This window comes from Spermophilus citellus (assembly GCF_964194105.1).
Source record: "Spermophilus citellus genome assembly, chromosome: 3".
In the NCBI taxonomy this organism is placed as follows: Eukaryota; Metazoa; Chordata; class Mammalia; order Rodentia; family Sciuridae; genus Spermophilus; species Spermophilus citellus.
In genome coordinates, this window is record NC_138184.1 from 25,852,473 (window position 1) to 25,868,440 (window position 15,968).

Consider the following 15,968-nt stretch of genomic DNA (forward strand, 5'->3'; position numbering starts at 1 on the left):
CTAGGGAGCAGAGTGAAGGAAAGACATAGGACAAGGGACCCAGCCAAGGAGTTGTAACCAGAAGTAACTTCTCTCTGGCTGCCCTGCTGTGAAGACTGAAGTAGGACACAGCACAGACTAGCAGTGGGATATTTGCCGTAGAGTCTCTAGGAACATACTGGATTGTCTCCTGGACCTGACACACACTGGTATGGTCTAGATCTGGATGTCCTCAAAGGCTCATGTGTTGAGGGCTTGGTCCCCAGTGCAGCAGTGTGCAGTGGTGGATCATGAGGGCTCTGACTTCCTCCATGGATTAACCCAGTGAGGGACTCATAATGGGAATGGACTACTGAGAGGTAGTGGAAACTGCAGAAGGTGGAAGGGAGGGAGCTGAACCTAGGGAGTGCTCTTGGGGACTGTATCTTTTCCCCAGCTCCTTCATCTCTGCTTCCTGGTATGAGGTAAGCAGCCTTTCCTCTGCCAAAGCCCTCTGGCCATGATGTTCTGCCTCCATTCAGCCCAAAGCAATGAAGCCAGTGACCACAGACTGAAACCATGAGCCAAAAAAAATTTTTTCTCCTTTCTTTTTTCTCAGGTACTCTGTTCCAGAGAGAGAAAGCTGACCAACACACATACTGTGCCTGGGTTGTCAGGGATGAAGAGAGCCATCTCTCTTTATCTGCAGGGGATTGGTTTTAGGACTCCCCTTGGGTACCCAAATCAAGCCCCTCAAATAAAGTTGGAATTTTTGCAAGTAACCTATGCACATCCTTGTGTATACTTTAAATCATCCCCTGATTACACCTAATATAAATGCTATGTAAATAGTTGTTATTTAGGAAATCATGACACCTGTACAAGTTCCATACTGGTGCAGTTTTCTGAATCTTTCTGATGTCTGGTCGGCTGAATGAGGATACAACACCCCATGGTTGTGAGGGCTGACTGGATGTGTCTGGCAGAACCTAGTATCCTGTGACAGAGACTGCCGAGCTATGTCTCAGTGGCTTATCTGATGAGATGGTGGACACTGGTGTTGTTTTCTGAATTAAATATCATTATAAAGAAACAAGGTCCTGAGAGTGATGAGGCCATGCCAGGAGTCCTGAGAGAGAGAGAGGCGCTTGCTGCTTCTCTCACCTTCACACAGAGAAGGGCTGGGCTGAGGGTAAATCTGCAGGATGTCTCACTGTGAGCAAATTGTCTGCTACATCCCTGCTTTTCTGACTCCCCGCCATTCTTCTTCTAGTAAGCACAGTATCTCAGCTACTGTCCTCGAGGAGTATGTGTCTGTGTATATATACAACGCCTGTGGCTCTTATGGCACAGGGGGTGGGGACTACGAATCTCTCATGTTGTATGAGAAGCCTCTTGGTGGGGCTGGAATCCTTGTGGGAGGATGGTGAGCCAGACTGCTTCCATTTGGGGAGAGGAAGCCAGGGGGCCAAACAGCTGTCACTTTTTGGATGACAGGCAATTTGGTTTTCTAGCTTCCCCTGGGGTCAAGGCCTGTGGTTCCCTGGGGTCTTGCAGCCTGGCTCCCATCCACCCTGCTCTCCAGTAAGTGGTGACACTAGGAGACTCAAGGTGCTGGCATGAGGCTGTGCAGGGGGCAGCATGGAGGGAGGAGAGGTGCTGCCACTGGAGAAGGAGTCCATCCACAAGAGAATGTAGTTTCACATGTTTATTTTTGGCAGGAAGGAAATCATTGCAAACCTCTTGATTGACAACACTTGCCCCTGGAAACGTGCACTGTCCAAAGTAATGCTGGATTGTTCATCACGTTCAAATGTCCATCAGAAACCCATGACTACCCAGACACCAACATCTCTGCTGCTTGCGGGGGTGGGGGGTTAGTCTGCAGAGAAGCTCCTGGGAGAATGGACCTGGAACAGACACCATCAGATTTACAGTAAAATAGGAACAGAGGCAGCCAGTCCATTTTGTACAGGTAACTGCAAATGCATCAAGCCATCTGTTCTTCTCAACCCCTGGCATGCCAACTGTCCAGCACAGCACCTTTAGAAGCAGAGGCATAAACGTCACGAGTGTTTGACCATAGGGCTGTGTGTTTCTGGATTTTATTAGAAAGCCATCTTTAAAATACAGGGTTGTAAATTGTTGCCAACACATAGACTTACAGACTTCTCCTTTACACCCAAAGTTCAAATGCTGCAACCGTGACAAGTCAGTGTCATTGGGGCACCATGTCCCCAAAGTCATCTCATCAAAATTGCACCATGTCAAAGGAGATTCCCCACCAATCATCAACCATGACAGGTGGTGTTTATTATTAGTATACAAATGCATTGTTTAAAAACAGCTAGTGTGTGAAACCACAGACCAACACATAGGATTCCAGAGCAATGGAAGACGGAGCCTTAACGTTATCAGGAGTGCCTGGGCACCCCCAGCTCTAGGCCTGGCCAGAGATGTCGTAACATCATAGTGGGCGGGAGTCCACAAACCCAAGGAATCCTGTCCCAGATCTTAATGTAAAAAATACTTGCCCAGGAGGCTACATTGTAATCTGGTACTGAGAGGACCATGGAAACTGGAGGTCAGACTTCATTGTAGCTAAAAAAAGTCTGAGCATTTGGTAACATGGGAAATATATGGCACAGAGAAGTAGATAATAGGTTTCATTAGGTTTTAAAGCCCACAATTTAATAAAAGGTAATAATTAAAAACAATACCCGTATTTACCTTTAAAAACCATAAACCCCATTTGCCTCATTTCTTGGCCTTGTTAGAATTCTATTGCTTCATTTACATGTAGATGATTAAAAATATATATATAGATATAGATAATTTGATTATGTACACAGAGCAGAATCAAGGATTAAAATAAAAACGGAATTTTGGAGTGTGGTCAAATAAGGTGCACAGATTCCAGAACCCTCAGAGGTTTTGGTCGCCCACTCATGACATTCTGGGTCTGTGGTGGCAGGAATTGGGCTCCCTTCCCAATAGCTCCACACTGGATTAGTGCAATGGCATGAACTGCGCTCCCAGGTGCAGGAGCTGGGAGGTAAAGGGTTTGGCTCAAGCCTGACATGTGTTTAACTCCACTTGCCAGAAGGGGAGCACTCCCCTGAAATATTCTGGAATTTTAATCCTCTCTGCCCCTCTTCTAAGTGAGGCCCTGTGCTGCCAACATGGAAGGGGGCATGGTGGAGGGCTAAGGCTCCTTAGGGCCTAGTTCTGGGTGGATATCAACACCTGACAGACACTTGACTGGAACATTCAAGACATTTAAGGCAGTGGGGTCATTTAATGACTGTTTTTCTAAATGAAGGTTTATGTCATGGACAGGTCTGCCATGTAACTGTCATTATCTGTGGCAATGTCTAGCAAGGGGCTGTTTCTATTTTAATTGGCATATGGATTACTGGGTTTGGAACACTTTGAATGTCAGGAGACCCGGTTACCCCTGAATATTCTCTCCTGAATGCACAGCACTCAACAGACCAAAGTGCTGTGGGGAGGATACGACTGGCAGCTGGCTTCATTATTTTCTGAGTGGAAAGCACAAGAAGAATCTTACTCTGACCCCTAGTTTTGCGCCTTGCTAGAGCCAGTCACTCCCACCAGCACTCTGGCTGAGGACAACCCACAGAGGACTAAGGCAATGGTACCAAAACAAAAGGGTTCTTTTAAATTATTTTGAAAAGCAATACTTTATAGACTATCTTGTTGTCAAACAAGGAACATGGCACTGCTTAAACACCAAACTGGGAGAGGCTGAGAAGAGAGCCTGGCTCAGAGGAGGAGCCCTTCTTCTCCCTGGTTTGGAGTGGGTCTCCCAGCTAGACAGGCTTCCCCACTTTTGGCTCAAAATAGCTGTGCTTCCAAGGAGACCAAGAGATGGACTCGGGCCACATAAAACTGGTGGCTGGTTGAGGCCACTGGTTCTCCAGTGAAAACAGTCAGCTCATCAGAGAACCTGATGTTGACTGCAGTTCAAAGTTAAATGTTACAGCTGTGTGGTGCTCTGGCCCTTGTGCCTCTGTACACTTCAGTATTCCTGGCGGCCAGTGCCAGGGAAGGGACACAGTTGGTGCAGTCTGCCATGGGGTGGGACACCTGTTTTTGACCCTGTCCAAGTTTGCAGCTTAGCAGTGAGCATGTTCTGAGCATAGGCACAGTGGCAAAGAACAGTGTAACAGCCGCTGGTCAATTCCATTTGGTGGCAGCACGGTAGCAGCAAAGAAAATTCCCAAACAGCTCCATGTATATCCAGCTTTTGGAAAGGAAAGGAATTAAAATTCAATAAACAGGTTTTTTTTTTTTTTTTTGTATCCAAGGGTTTCAGAGTTTCTCGTAACTGTTCTACCAAAACCAATAACAGCAGAACAGCAAAAAACACACAGAAGATATGGCAGTAGTGTGAAAGCAGAAGTGACGTGATGTCACTTTTTAAGGGTGTGATGTCACTTTTCAAGGGGAAAATGTAACCTCAAGACAAAATTTGTCATCATCAGAAATAATAATATAAAAGAATATTGTTTCCTAAAATGTTGAGCCACATAATTGCAGATACATTCCAAACTGGGTCAGAAATGAGTGGAGACAATGACATAGTCACAAAAAACTCCTGTCAATGGGAGCCTGACCCTGCAGCATGCCACGGGTCATCAGAGCAAAGTCATACCTGTTGGGAAACAGGCATCAATGACTCTCCCTCCCTCACCCCCCACCCCATTATACACACACTACCAGGTTCTAGAAAATTGTCATGTTCATCTTCTCAGAGTATCTAAGACAATAAAAGGCTAAAAGATGTCTGGAAATATGTTTGTGTAGAAAAATTAACTCTCAGCTTAAAATAACATTCAAAAAGGCACTTCATCCTGTAGGAAAGAGATTCTGAGTTGGGTCAGCTGCTCTGAGCTGGGACAGAAGGGGACAGGTTGTCTGTTTGGAGGGGAGAACAGTTGAAAGGAAGTCTGATAGATATCAAGCTTTTTTACCCCCCATTTTTTTTCTTTTTGGTATGTTTTAAGAAAAGCAAATCCAGTAAAATGCATGTCGCTTTATGAAATTTGTTAAAAGAGTTCTTTTTAAAATAGTTGTTTCTGTTCTTAAAAAACAAAACAGGTAGGCGTGGCCACATTCACCCTGTGGCCTGGAGCATGGAGTCTCCTCACTTTCAGCTCTAGGGAGCTGAGGCCAGGCAGGTCCCCTGAGGCCAGAGGTTCCAGAGTGCAGAGGCAGGAGGCGGGCCGAGGCTGGGGCTACCTATTGCAGAGCCTCTGCAGCATGCTGTACACGTCGTCCTCACGGCTCAGGCCCTCGAAGAAGGGGATGAGGTCCAGCAGCTCCGTGTCCGTCATGTCATCGAACCAGGACTGCACAGGCACCTGGAAGACAGTGGGTGGGGCAGGTAGCACAACTGTACCCAGGGGCTGGGGCTGCTCCCAACCCGACTGGGTCCCCAGACTTTTATCATATTTTGTGGTAAAGAGGGTTAGTATCTAGAAATCATCATCATCAACTTCATGACCATCATTCTGCTTGTTCCCCTGTTCTAAACAAGGTCAGTCCAGAGCTATGTGGCTTCAGGATCACTTAAGAGGCAAAGTGTACCCAGTCCGTGTGCATTTGCCTGTTTTATTCTCCTGCCACAGGAGAGGCAGCCAAAGCACTAGGCTTGCTACTTGCAGTTTCATAAAGCTCTTTATATGGCACCAAGTCAGCTCCTTGCACCCGGGAGCAAGCGGATCCAGAGGTGATGTGCCAATTCCTGAAACCAGGAGGCGCTGTCCAAGCACAGGAGGCTTCTACTTGAAGTCGTGCTGTGCTGCATGGCAAAGACAAGGGTGCATTTCCCCCATGCTTAGCAATGAAAAGGTAAAAGTGGAAGCATAAGATTCCAGGGCATTCTGAAGGATGGGCAAAGACAGGATTTCTCCTTAATTTTAGGCTGAAAAGTAGAGGGGGGTGGTGGTTGGTGGCAGCCAGGGGTGTAGAGAAAAGATTTAAAAAGAAATTTAAGAAAACTGAAAAGGTGTACAAGCCACATTTTGACAAATCAAATTTTATAAACAGAAACATAAAAATTAATGTAATTTTGAAAAAAAAACAATATAAGAATTAATAGAAAAATGAACACTTCTAGGAGGAAGAAAGAGAATGGAGGAGGGCAGAAAAAACGACTTCTCTAAATGGAAGATTCTCTAGATCTTCACTGATAGTTTTGATGACAGAATCATGTAAATGTGTTACATAATTAAAAGAAAATCAAACCATTAGGAGAAAGGCAATTAACAAATTAACCTAAGTTATATAAGGCTAGTGGGTGACATGATCACACAGAGAATTACTTCAAGTGATTTTTTTTGTTCCCCAAGTGCTGGAGATCAACTTTAGAGCCTTGTAGATGCCAGGAGAGTGTCCTAATACTGAGTATATCCCAGTGATTTCAAACATGGTGTCTGACTGTACATCTCTCCAAAAACCCCTAAGCTGCATTCAATTTTTACTATCCGTAATTAATATCAGAACTGCTATTTTGACTTAAATATATAGTACAGAAAAAAATCATGGGGCTGGGGATGTGGCTCAAGCGGTGGCGCGCTCGCCTGGCATGCGTGCGGCCCGGGTTCGATCCTCAGCACCACATACCAGCAGGGATGTTGTGTCCGCCGAGAACTGAAAATAAATATTAAAAATTCTCTCTCTCTCTCTCTCTCCTCTCTCACTCTCTCTTTAAAAAAAAAAATCAAACATGTAATTATGTTAATATCCTTAGAAATCAAGCATTTCAGCATGAGAGAGATTCACATACAAAAACAAAGAAGTAAAATAAAAGTTCTGTAATCTTAACATTGAATTGGAAAAACCAGTATGAATTTATAATTTATTTTTCTTTCTAAGAAATAAGTATTTTGGTTCTTTTTTTTTAAAGCTCCGATGTGTAGTACGATTAAAAGTAAAGGACATGCCATCCCAATTGTGACCTCTAAACACCATTTCCACTAACGGGGACCAAGATTCACAGAAAACTGGCTGATTTCAAGACTGAACTAAGAAATGTTCAAGAACAGCCTGGAACATCTCTTCTTCTTCTTTTTGTGCTGGAGATGGAACCCAGAGCCTTGCGAATGTTAAGTACACAATCTACTAAGGAACTACACTCCCAGTCCCTGGCCTGGAACATCTGGTATCAGAAAGCAAAGCAGGCTATCAAATATTATTGTTATTTGGAGGAGTCTCCGTTGGTCAAAGGCAAAAATGTGAGCATCCAAAATAATAATAAACAGATTGGACTGAAACAATAAAAAAAATCTATGAGCACATATAATACTAAAATTCACTGGCTACTTCTGGAGATTGTTAGAGCTCATTACTCTAATACACACACACGTGTGTGTGTGCACATACACACATAAACTTATTAACCTAAAACTGCAAAATTAAATGAAAAAAACTAAGACTTTATACTGCTTTCCCTATTCAAACATTCAAACTGTATTTTAGGGAAAGCAAACAGACAACATGGCCAGTTCTATTTTATTTTTTTTAGAAGATGTCTGGCCAAAAAAGGCATAAGGAATGATAAGATTTAGAAATCAAACATTTTGCAATTCTTAATGAAATAGTGGATTTACACAACAACTGCTATGATTATGAGGTGAAAGATTAATAGGGAACTTTATAATGGATGAACCCAATGACCAACTTTAAATCTTTAGGGGCAATCTGACATTATATGCCTCCTGGTATGATTTCATAGGAAGTATGCAATATCACTTATGATGTATTTGTATTTGTGGGCAAAAAAAAAAAAAAAAAGAGAGAAAAGAAATGAGCCTGAATCTAACCAAATAGTATACAGAGATGTATCTTCTTGTTTAAAGGATATAGGGCAGCTGGGAAAATATACTTAACACCACCAAACCACAGCAAATAGGCAGACTCAGAATGTAGAAAATTTCTATAAGAAAAATAACCAAACCTTCAACAAACCAATGGCATAGAAGAATGAGACAGAAAGGAAGAGATGTTCAAATTACAAAAGAATTAACCAATGCAATGCATGAGCCTTTTTTGGATCCTGATTCAAACAATTCAGATGAAAGAAAACATTTTGTGATGATGGGACACAATGAATATAGTGTGAATAGTAGATAATGTAAGAAGCTACTGTGTTGGATCACAAGTTGAAGGCCAGCCTGGGAAACTTAGCAAGACCCTGCCTCAAAATAAAAATAAAAAGGGCTGGAGATGCAGCTCTGTCCATCCCTAGTACTCAAAGAAGAAAAAAAAAAAACCTTTTTAAAAAATCTTATCTATTATCTCTTTTTAAAATCTATCTTTTATCCCTTATCTGACATAACCAAATGTACTATGTTGAATTTGATTTACTTGTTAAAGTATTATATGTAAAACAATACATTTTGAGTAAGTATTCAAACAACAATATCACACCAACTAAGTGAATCATTTGAATTTTTTTTTTTTTTTGTTACTAAGTGTGGCTAGAGTTCTGGACCTGAGGAGGGGACCTCTGTAAGCCTGGATGAGTCTGAGAGGCGTGTGTGTGTGTGTGTGTGTGTGTGTAGATTCCTCAGGGGACTCACCAGAGCAGAAGGGCTGGTTGTTGCAGGCACTGCTGAGAGGCCTGCAGTGGCTGATTTCTGTTCCTCTGGAAGAGCACTGGGCGGGTGAAGGGAGGCTGTCCCCTACTGAGGAGGCACTGGGAGCTGCCGTGCTCCAGGGGGTTTATGTAAGAACTGTTCCCACGGGGTGCTTCTCAGACATCATTATGAGGTATAAGCCGACAGTCTTATCTAAAGACCTTATTGAAGTGTTTTATTCATTCTTGTTTAAGGTATACTTGTGCTTTAGGGGTCACCCAGCCTGTTGAATCTGCTGCAGAGGTCACGAAGTGCTGGGCAGCAGCCAGCTGCATGAGGTTAACAGCAGACAACCCTCCACAAGTACTCTCCCCGGAATACTAAGGAGAAACGGGTAGGTGGAGTGCTTACCAGGGCAAGTTCTGCTCTACCCACTGCGTTTCACCTACTGCCCACCAAATCCCCTATCAACCCTACAAGATCGGCATTCCCAGAATTCCCACTTGACAGGTGATGCAACTGAGGCTCAGTGAGGTGAGATAACTTGACTGATGTCCTGCAACTGCTAAGAGGCTGAGCTGGGATTTAACTAAGAAAAGGCTCCAAGACCTTCTCGTGGGGGTGCTCGCCTGCCAAGACAGCTCAGCTGCAGCCCTGCCATCTTGTTCTCTAGGGCTACTTACTGCATTCTCAGGATGGAAGATGTAGGAGGCAGGAGAATTGTCCACGATGATCACTTTGCTCAGCTCCCGACCCAGGCGACTCAGGTCCTTCACGTAGTTCCCACGATGGAAAACACAGGACTCTCTGAAGAGCCGGGCCCGGAACACACCCCAGCGGTCTAGGAGGTCAGCCACAGGGTCTGCATACTAGAAAGGTGGCGTCGCAAATTAAGGCTGGGTGCCCAGAAGAGCCAGAGACCCTGGCCTACTGCAGCAATACCCAGACTATTTTTTTTAAAGATGATTTAATAACTGGAAGTGTTTTAGGATCCCGGTTATTTTTCTCTCCATGTATTAAGATGCATTGGACTCTTCCATTTCTTATATCTAATCCACAGAATATCTTTAGCAGTTTTACCTTCAAAAATATCCGGACTCCACCTGCATCTCTCTAGTTTTACTGCTACCACCCTAGGCCAGGCTCTACTCTCTGGCCTGGGAGATGTTTTTCCTACTGGACCTCCCTTCCTAGCCCATTTACCTCAAAGCTGTTAGAATAGTCAATGGAAAACATACTTCCCATCACATCAGCCCCTTGCTTAGCATTCTCCACTGTCTATTGCTGCACCTCCTGGAGTGAGGCCCATGTCCTCTAGGATGATGTGAGGACAGGCCTCACCATCAAGACCAAAGTGAGGGCACAGCCAGGCATTGCTGGGGATCTGTAACTTTGCCAGGGACACTGGAGTATCTGCAGCCGTTGGGAAGGCCAGCAGTGAGATGCATAGCATCTGAGTCCATGGGCAAGTCTTTTCCTCTCCAAGACACCCTGAGGGAGGCAGAGTCCAGGAACAGCTCTCTCTCTTACTAACCAAGTGGGGGGAGAGTTCAGGGCATTGTTCCAATGCGGCCAAACAAGCATCAGTGGGTGGACTACTAGGGGTTGGCTCTGGATGGGAAAAGATGGTTAACTGCCTCATAATCATTGCTGCTGATGGTGTTGGCACTCATCTTTCAGGGAAGTGAATGAATCCGGGGACCACAGGCCTGAGAGATGAATGTGAAGAACGTAGGTCTCAGGAGGTCAGGGACTGTGTCTCCTTGTTCTTTGCTACATTCACAGTGCCTAGTACTGTTTGGCATACAATAAGTATTGAGTATATATGCACTGGGGGAATAAATGGTTGTGTGACAAGGATGCGGGTCCTAGAGGGCACCGACAGCCAGTGGGGGGCCTCTGAGGCTGTACACCAATGCTTCCAGCAGGGAGTTGAGCTGAGCCCAGAGCCCAGAGCTGAAGCAATGACCACCATAGTGGAACTTGGACATCAGGGAGGAAAGGAGCTGTAAGGATGCCCTTGGGAACTGATTCCGCTCAGCCAGCCTGGAGTAGCAGCGACAAAAGGACTGGAGAGACAGATGGAGGGGCAGGAAGAGAAGCCCAACAAGGATGTTTAAGCAAATACTGGGGATAATGCCAAGGAAATGTTTTCAATTTTGCCAAAGAAAAAAACAACTCCTGGTCCAGGGCATTGGTGCAAGCTTCCTGTTTGTTATTTCTGTGATTATTACTTCAGGCTCCTCAGCATCCCAGAGCACTGTCAGAAGAGCCATCGAAGCTGCAGATGCAATTAGTCTTGGTACCTCTCATCTGAAAGATTACCCACTAGGGAAGACTTTGCCTTCCCCGAGGCCTTGCTCTCTTCTTGATATGCAAAACTAAAGCCCACGTTTTAGATTCCCTCTCCAGAGGTGCAGGCTCTGTGCTGGGATGAGACTGGCAGAATGCTGTGCAGGTGGGGCTCTCTCTCACCTCGCTCAGCACAGAGATGGACCCGGCCAGGAATGCCTAGGCTGGCAAAGCAGAGTGCCCAGGATCTGGAGTCAGAAGCTCCAACACACAGAGAAGGAGCATGGGCACCAGGGTACAGGGAGCCATCCAGAGGCTGGCCACACTGGGGCAAGCTACTGTGTGTGTTTCCCTGGAGCAGGTCTTCACACAGGCAGATGGCTAACCTAGGCTCCACAAAACGCATCTTTGGGGACACTCAAGAGTCCCCAGGAAGACACTGGTGGTGCCACCAAGTGGATGGCACTGGTCTCACGAGAATCAGGGTTTGAAAGATGGTCACGGTGAGGACCTTGGAGGAGGAGCAAGGGCCCACCCTGCCTGCCCTAGAAACAGCACAGCACCTTGTTTCATCTGTGAAGGGGGAATTGAAACCTGACCGGGGGTCTTGAGAACCCATTTAATTCCTTAAATAGTGGAAGAGGACAAAGAAACCTCTTTGGTCAGATGAGGGTAGCTGATGGGTAAGAGATTGAAACTAAGTTGTAAGATCAAAATATGTCTGAATGATTTTATCACCATTAACACTTATGATGCTAAATACTGACCATCAGGAGCACCACACTGTGACAATGACCAGCATTGTACATGGAGCCCAGCCAAGTGCTTGCTGAGTACTTGCCCAGCATGTCAGGTGCCCTGCTAAGCCCTTTACACAGGCAGTTTAATTTAATCCTCCCTATGAGGCAGAAGGAATTATCCCCACTCATAGAGGAGGAAACCAAGATGCCAAAAGTGAAGTGACTTACCTGAGATCACACAGCAACTTAGGGCAGAGCCAGAACTTTCACCAGCCCATGTCTCTGGGTGACTGTCCACATGTCTCTCTCATTTGTCCCTCCCCTAAGCCAGTGTAACCCAAACTCAAGGTGTGGGTTCTCTATCATTTGGATGCCAGTCAGTGGACGAGAAGGCACCAATGTGCCTGCAGCAGGCGGCCATCCTTTCACAGCCACACTGGACATTTGTGATTTTCTCATCCGTGGACAACCAGCTTTGGGCGGCTGTGTACAGCAACTTCATGGAGCATTTGTTCTAAGTGCTCCCTGTTACCATGGTAACCAGAAGCCTTTCAGCCTGGCGGTGTGCACATGGCCTGGGTCTGTCCCATCTGGGTGGGAACCTGTCACCATAAAAACAGCTTTCCCCACCTTAACAAAGGCTTGTGACAGATCAGAGTTAGAGGTGGGGGAGGGGAGTGGAAAGCTGGGACTGGGAGCTGGGTGAGGAATAGGACGCACCTTGGCCAAGCTGGCAGTAAAGAGCACACACTCAAAGAGCTGCCCCATCCTCTGGAGGAATTCGTCCACATGTGGCCGCTTCAGCACGTACACCTGCAACGGCAGGAAGCAGCAAGCTGGTCAGTCATGGCAGCTGCTGGGATGCCTGGGCCCAAGCGCCCACTGTAGGAAGAACTGCCCCACGGGTGTCTGCCTCCCATCACCATGTCCATGTGTGGCCTGCAGAGGCCCAGACTACAGCATCAGAGGGCACACTCCCCAGGTGGGGGTCTAGGTCTAAGTTCATTGTAGATGACCCTCTTAAGGGGGAAAGGGAAGCTGACCATAGAATGGAGGGGCTTGGGGATTCTTCAGAGCCAGTGAGTAGAATGCAGGTCCCATGTCTGTGTAAACCACTTATTCATTTCACATGAGTTTCTTGGCACCTGTTGTGGGATAGGCCCCATGTGGATAAAGGCCATGGTCTGGGTGCTGTCCTTTTGGAAATGAATGGCAGATCTAGGATTGCTCCAGCTGCCACCTTACTCTGAACAGAACCCTTCCCCTCAATAGAAGGTGAGGGGCAAAAGGGGTCTTCCTTATCAGCATGCGAGCTGCCTACTTGAAACCACAGGGTTGCTCTGCTGGGCGTGATATAGAAACACATTTTGGGAGATGTGAAGCCAGCTTCAGGGACTCATAAACAAGCCACTTTGGGGGCCTCTGAGTAAAGAGTAGCCTTTTCTAGAATGGCTGGGCTCTGTGCAGCCTTTTGGCCAGGCAGGCTGGGTAGGGCTGCACAGCAGCGAGGCTTCAGCTCACACATGGGCTCTGGACTAGGGAGCCTGAAGAAATCAGAAGAAATTGGGAGATGGGAGAGAAGGCCAAGCTGGTGAGAGGACAAAGGAAATGGGAGAAGGGAGGAACCCATTAAAACCTGAATAAATTTCTTTTGAAATTAGCCACTAAATAAATCAAACTCTTCAAAATTCAATTCAACATATTTACCGAGCTGCAGCTCTGTGCTCAGCTTGATGTGGTTACAAAGACGAATCAAACACAGGCCTTGCCCTTGAAGGGCTCACAGTCTACAGCAGATGCATGCAAAAGTATAAAAGAAAACATGGCATAATGAAAGTCACAGCAGGGGGAAAAATTAGAGAGAGTTAACTCCCCATTCAGGGGAGGGAATCACAGAAGGCAACATTTGGCCCAGATCCTGAAGGATGAATATGCATTCACCAGGCCTGTAAGAATGAGAAGAAGCAAGTTTTCAGGCAGAGGAAAGTATAAGCCAGAGACCTGAAATACTTAATGTGTCAGATGATGCCCAGCTCAGCGAGGTTATGAGAGAAGACGGGGAAGTGGGCAGGAGGTGGCTGAAGACTGAGAGGCAGGTCACAGCACATGTAAGGCCTTAAATGACAGATGGAACAGGGTGGACAAACTGCAGATGTAGCAGAGGTGAGGCAGGGGGGCTCTGTACTCCACGTTGGACACGCTGCTGGCAGAGGAATTCTACCTAGAACCGAGTAACTTTCAATATGCCAGATACAGGGACTGGGGAGGACCAGGACTTGATGGGAAACTCATGACTAACACAGTAGGGTGGACAGGGGTCTGTGGCTCAGGGTCACAGTAGGGCACAGAGGAACAGGGTGGCCTAGACACAGGGTGCCAACACAGCTCTGAGGAGCTGGGAGGCTGGGGTGGGAGTTGAGAACAGGGCTTGTGGCTGTAGTGATCCATGCCCCACCGTGCCCAGGAGATTCCTTGGTACCAGTGCCAGTGACAGACTGCAGCCTGTGGTTCTGTGTCCTTGGGAGTACTGCTTGAACAGCAAGCTGTGTTACATGCAAAGGATTGATTTGGGAACTCTGGCGTTGGTGCCTCTGGCAGAGAGGAGGGTCCTGGGCCTGGATGCCGGCGTCCAGGCTCGCGTCCCCGTGCAAGTAACCAAGAATAGGCCCATTGGGACCTGCACAGCCTATCCTGGATTACTTGAACGAGGCCACGGCCTTCGCCAAGGCCTTGGTCCTCCTGCTCTTGGCGCCTGTGGCTTCCTTCCCTCAGGAGAGTTTCTGACCCCAGCCCAGGGACCCTGGGGTGTCTACTGGCAAGCAAGTCAAAGCACGGACAGGAGGGAGGCTAGGGGTGGCTCCTGTAGGTCAGGCATGCTCACAGTCACATGGTGTGAAGGATTAATTCCTCTCCTAAAGCTTGCATGCCATTGGGAAGCTCTCCTTTGTCTGTCTCATCACGAGCACTCTGCAACACGAGCCAAGATGTAGAAGTCTTAATTGCTTCTCAGATGCTGAGTTAATTCAGTTGATTTTTTTTTTTTTTTTTTTTTTTTGGCAAATGTTAAATGCCCAGGTGCTTGCAGTTCTGGCCCCATGATGACTTTTACAAGCATGAAGTGTAGAGGCAGTCCCTATCCACCCTTCCCAGGGATTGTTTCCTGGCAGGATCTCCTGGAGAACAGGCCAGAAAGCAAGGAGTGGTTGGGGAGGGGAGGGGAACCTGAGTATGAGGCAAGAACCCTGGGCCAAGAGGCAGGAGACTGGAATTCTCATTTTAGTTCTTCCCATTGCATATAACCTTGAACCAACATTCTCCTTGGCTAAGTCTCAATCTCCCCATCTGGGCAATGAGGTGGCTGGGCCAGCTGGTTTCCAAGGCTGCAACAGTTTTAATACCTGCACTTGAGAGCCGGAGAGCACTGACATTGTTAAGAAAGACATCCTGTTGTGGCCTGTGGCCCAGGTACCAAGAGAGATTTTCCTTCCTGCAATATGAGGCCAGAAACTCTCCCTTTAAGACCCTGGAGCTGGCAAGGAAGATGGTCAGATCATCCCTGTAGAAAACCTGACAAAAGCCATCCCCTTCAACCTTCAAGGCCAGTTTTCCTGCAATGTTTCCAATATGTTCATAAATGAAGCTATTTCCGGAAGAGCTTTATGCAGATAAGGGAAAAAATTACAAAGAATGAAGATGACATGCATGCCAACTGACTATGGCATCTTTATTCACAGCAGCCTGCTGATCCAAAAACCTTCTCCCTTTTTCTTTAGGGTTGGGTATTTGCTAAAGATCCACTGGAGAATGCAGGAGTGACAAGATCAGTCTGGAGCAGCTGGTATTGGAAAAGAACACCTTTCCCCAAGAATTCACTGTCAGTGGGTACCTGGTGATTTTCCTGTTGCCTGCTAGGAGAGTAGCCAAAAGCAATTACATGAGGAAGTTAATTAGATTATCAAGCTAGGCCAGTGGGGGAGATGGAAACTTCTGAAAGTCTGCATCAAATCAAAGAACTATTTGAACTTGCAGGCACATCAAATATTTATGAAATAGATATAGTTTTCCTTATAAAATCGGTATAAACAAATTCAAGTGAGTAGGAAAGAAAAGCAGAAAAATCATTGTATTTATTATTCAAAGTCTGTTTGTTTTGTATTGAATAATATTATCACTGAAATAGAAATTAAGAAATAAAGTTCATAGGGAATATAATTAAAAGAAATGCCCACTGAAACTCAAATTTAGCTTTGATTTTCTTACCTGATGTATAGTTCCATCGATTTCAACCGGAACAATAAAATCAGCATTACTAATAGGCTAGAGAGAAAAGAGACTATAATTAATATATCTGAAAGAACAAGATAAAATTGGA

General features: G+C 46.0%; 1 protein-coding gene across 2 annotated transcripts in view; it reads right to left on the bottom strand.

Moving 5' to 3' along the window:
• Positions 1 to 1,657: 1,657 nt before the first annotated feature.
• Positions 1,658 to 15,968, bottom strand: part of CTDSPL (CTD small phosphatase like) — a 113,192-nt gene continuing 98,881 nt past the window's right edge. Inside the window, exons 5-9 of one of the 2 annotated variants that reach the window (XM_081284692.1) lie at positions 15,857 to 15,913; positions 12,317 to 12,409; positions 9,248 to 9,433; positions 5,224 to 5,345; positions 1,658 to 4,225 (exon numbers count right to left, since the gene is read on the bottom strand). In XM_081284692.1, the coding sequence (XP_081140818.1) occupies positions 4,159 to 4,225; positions 5,224 to 5,345; positions 9,248 to 9,433; positions 12,317 to 12,409; positions 15,857 to 15,913 (525 nt within the window). In that variant the 3' untranslated portion in view covers positions 1,658 to 4,158. Of the gene's footprint in view, positions 5,346 to 9,247; positions 9,434 to 12,316; positions 12,410 to 15,856; positions 15,914 to 15,968 lie in introns of both variants that reach the window. The other variant, XM_081284691.1, reaches the window with a different exon arrangement.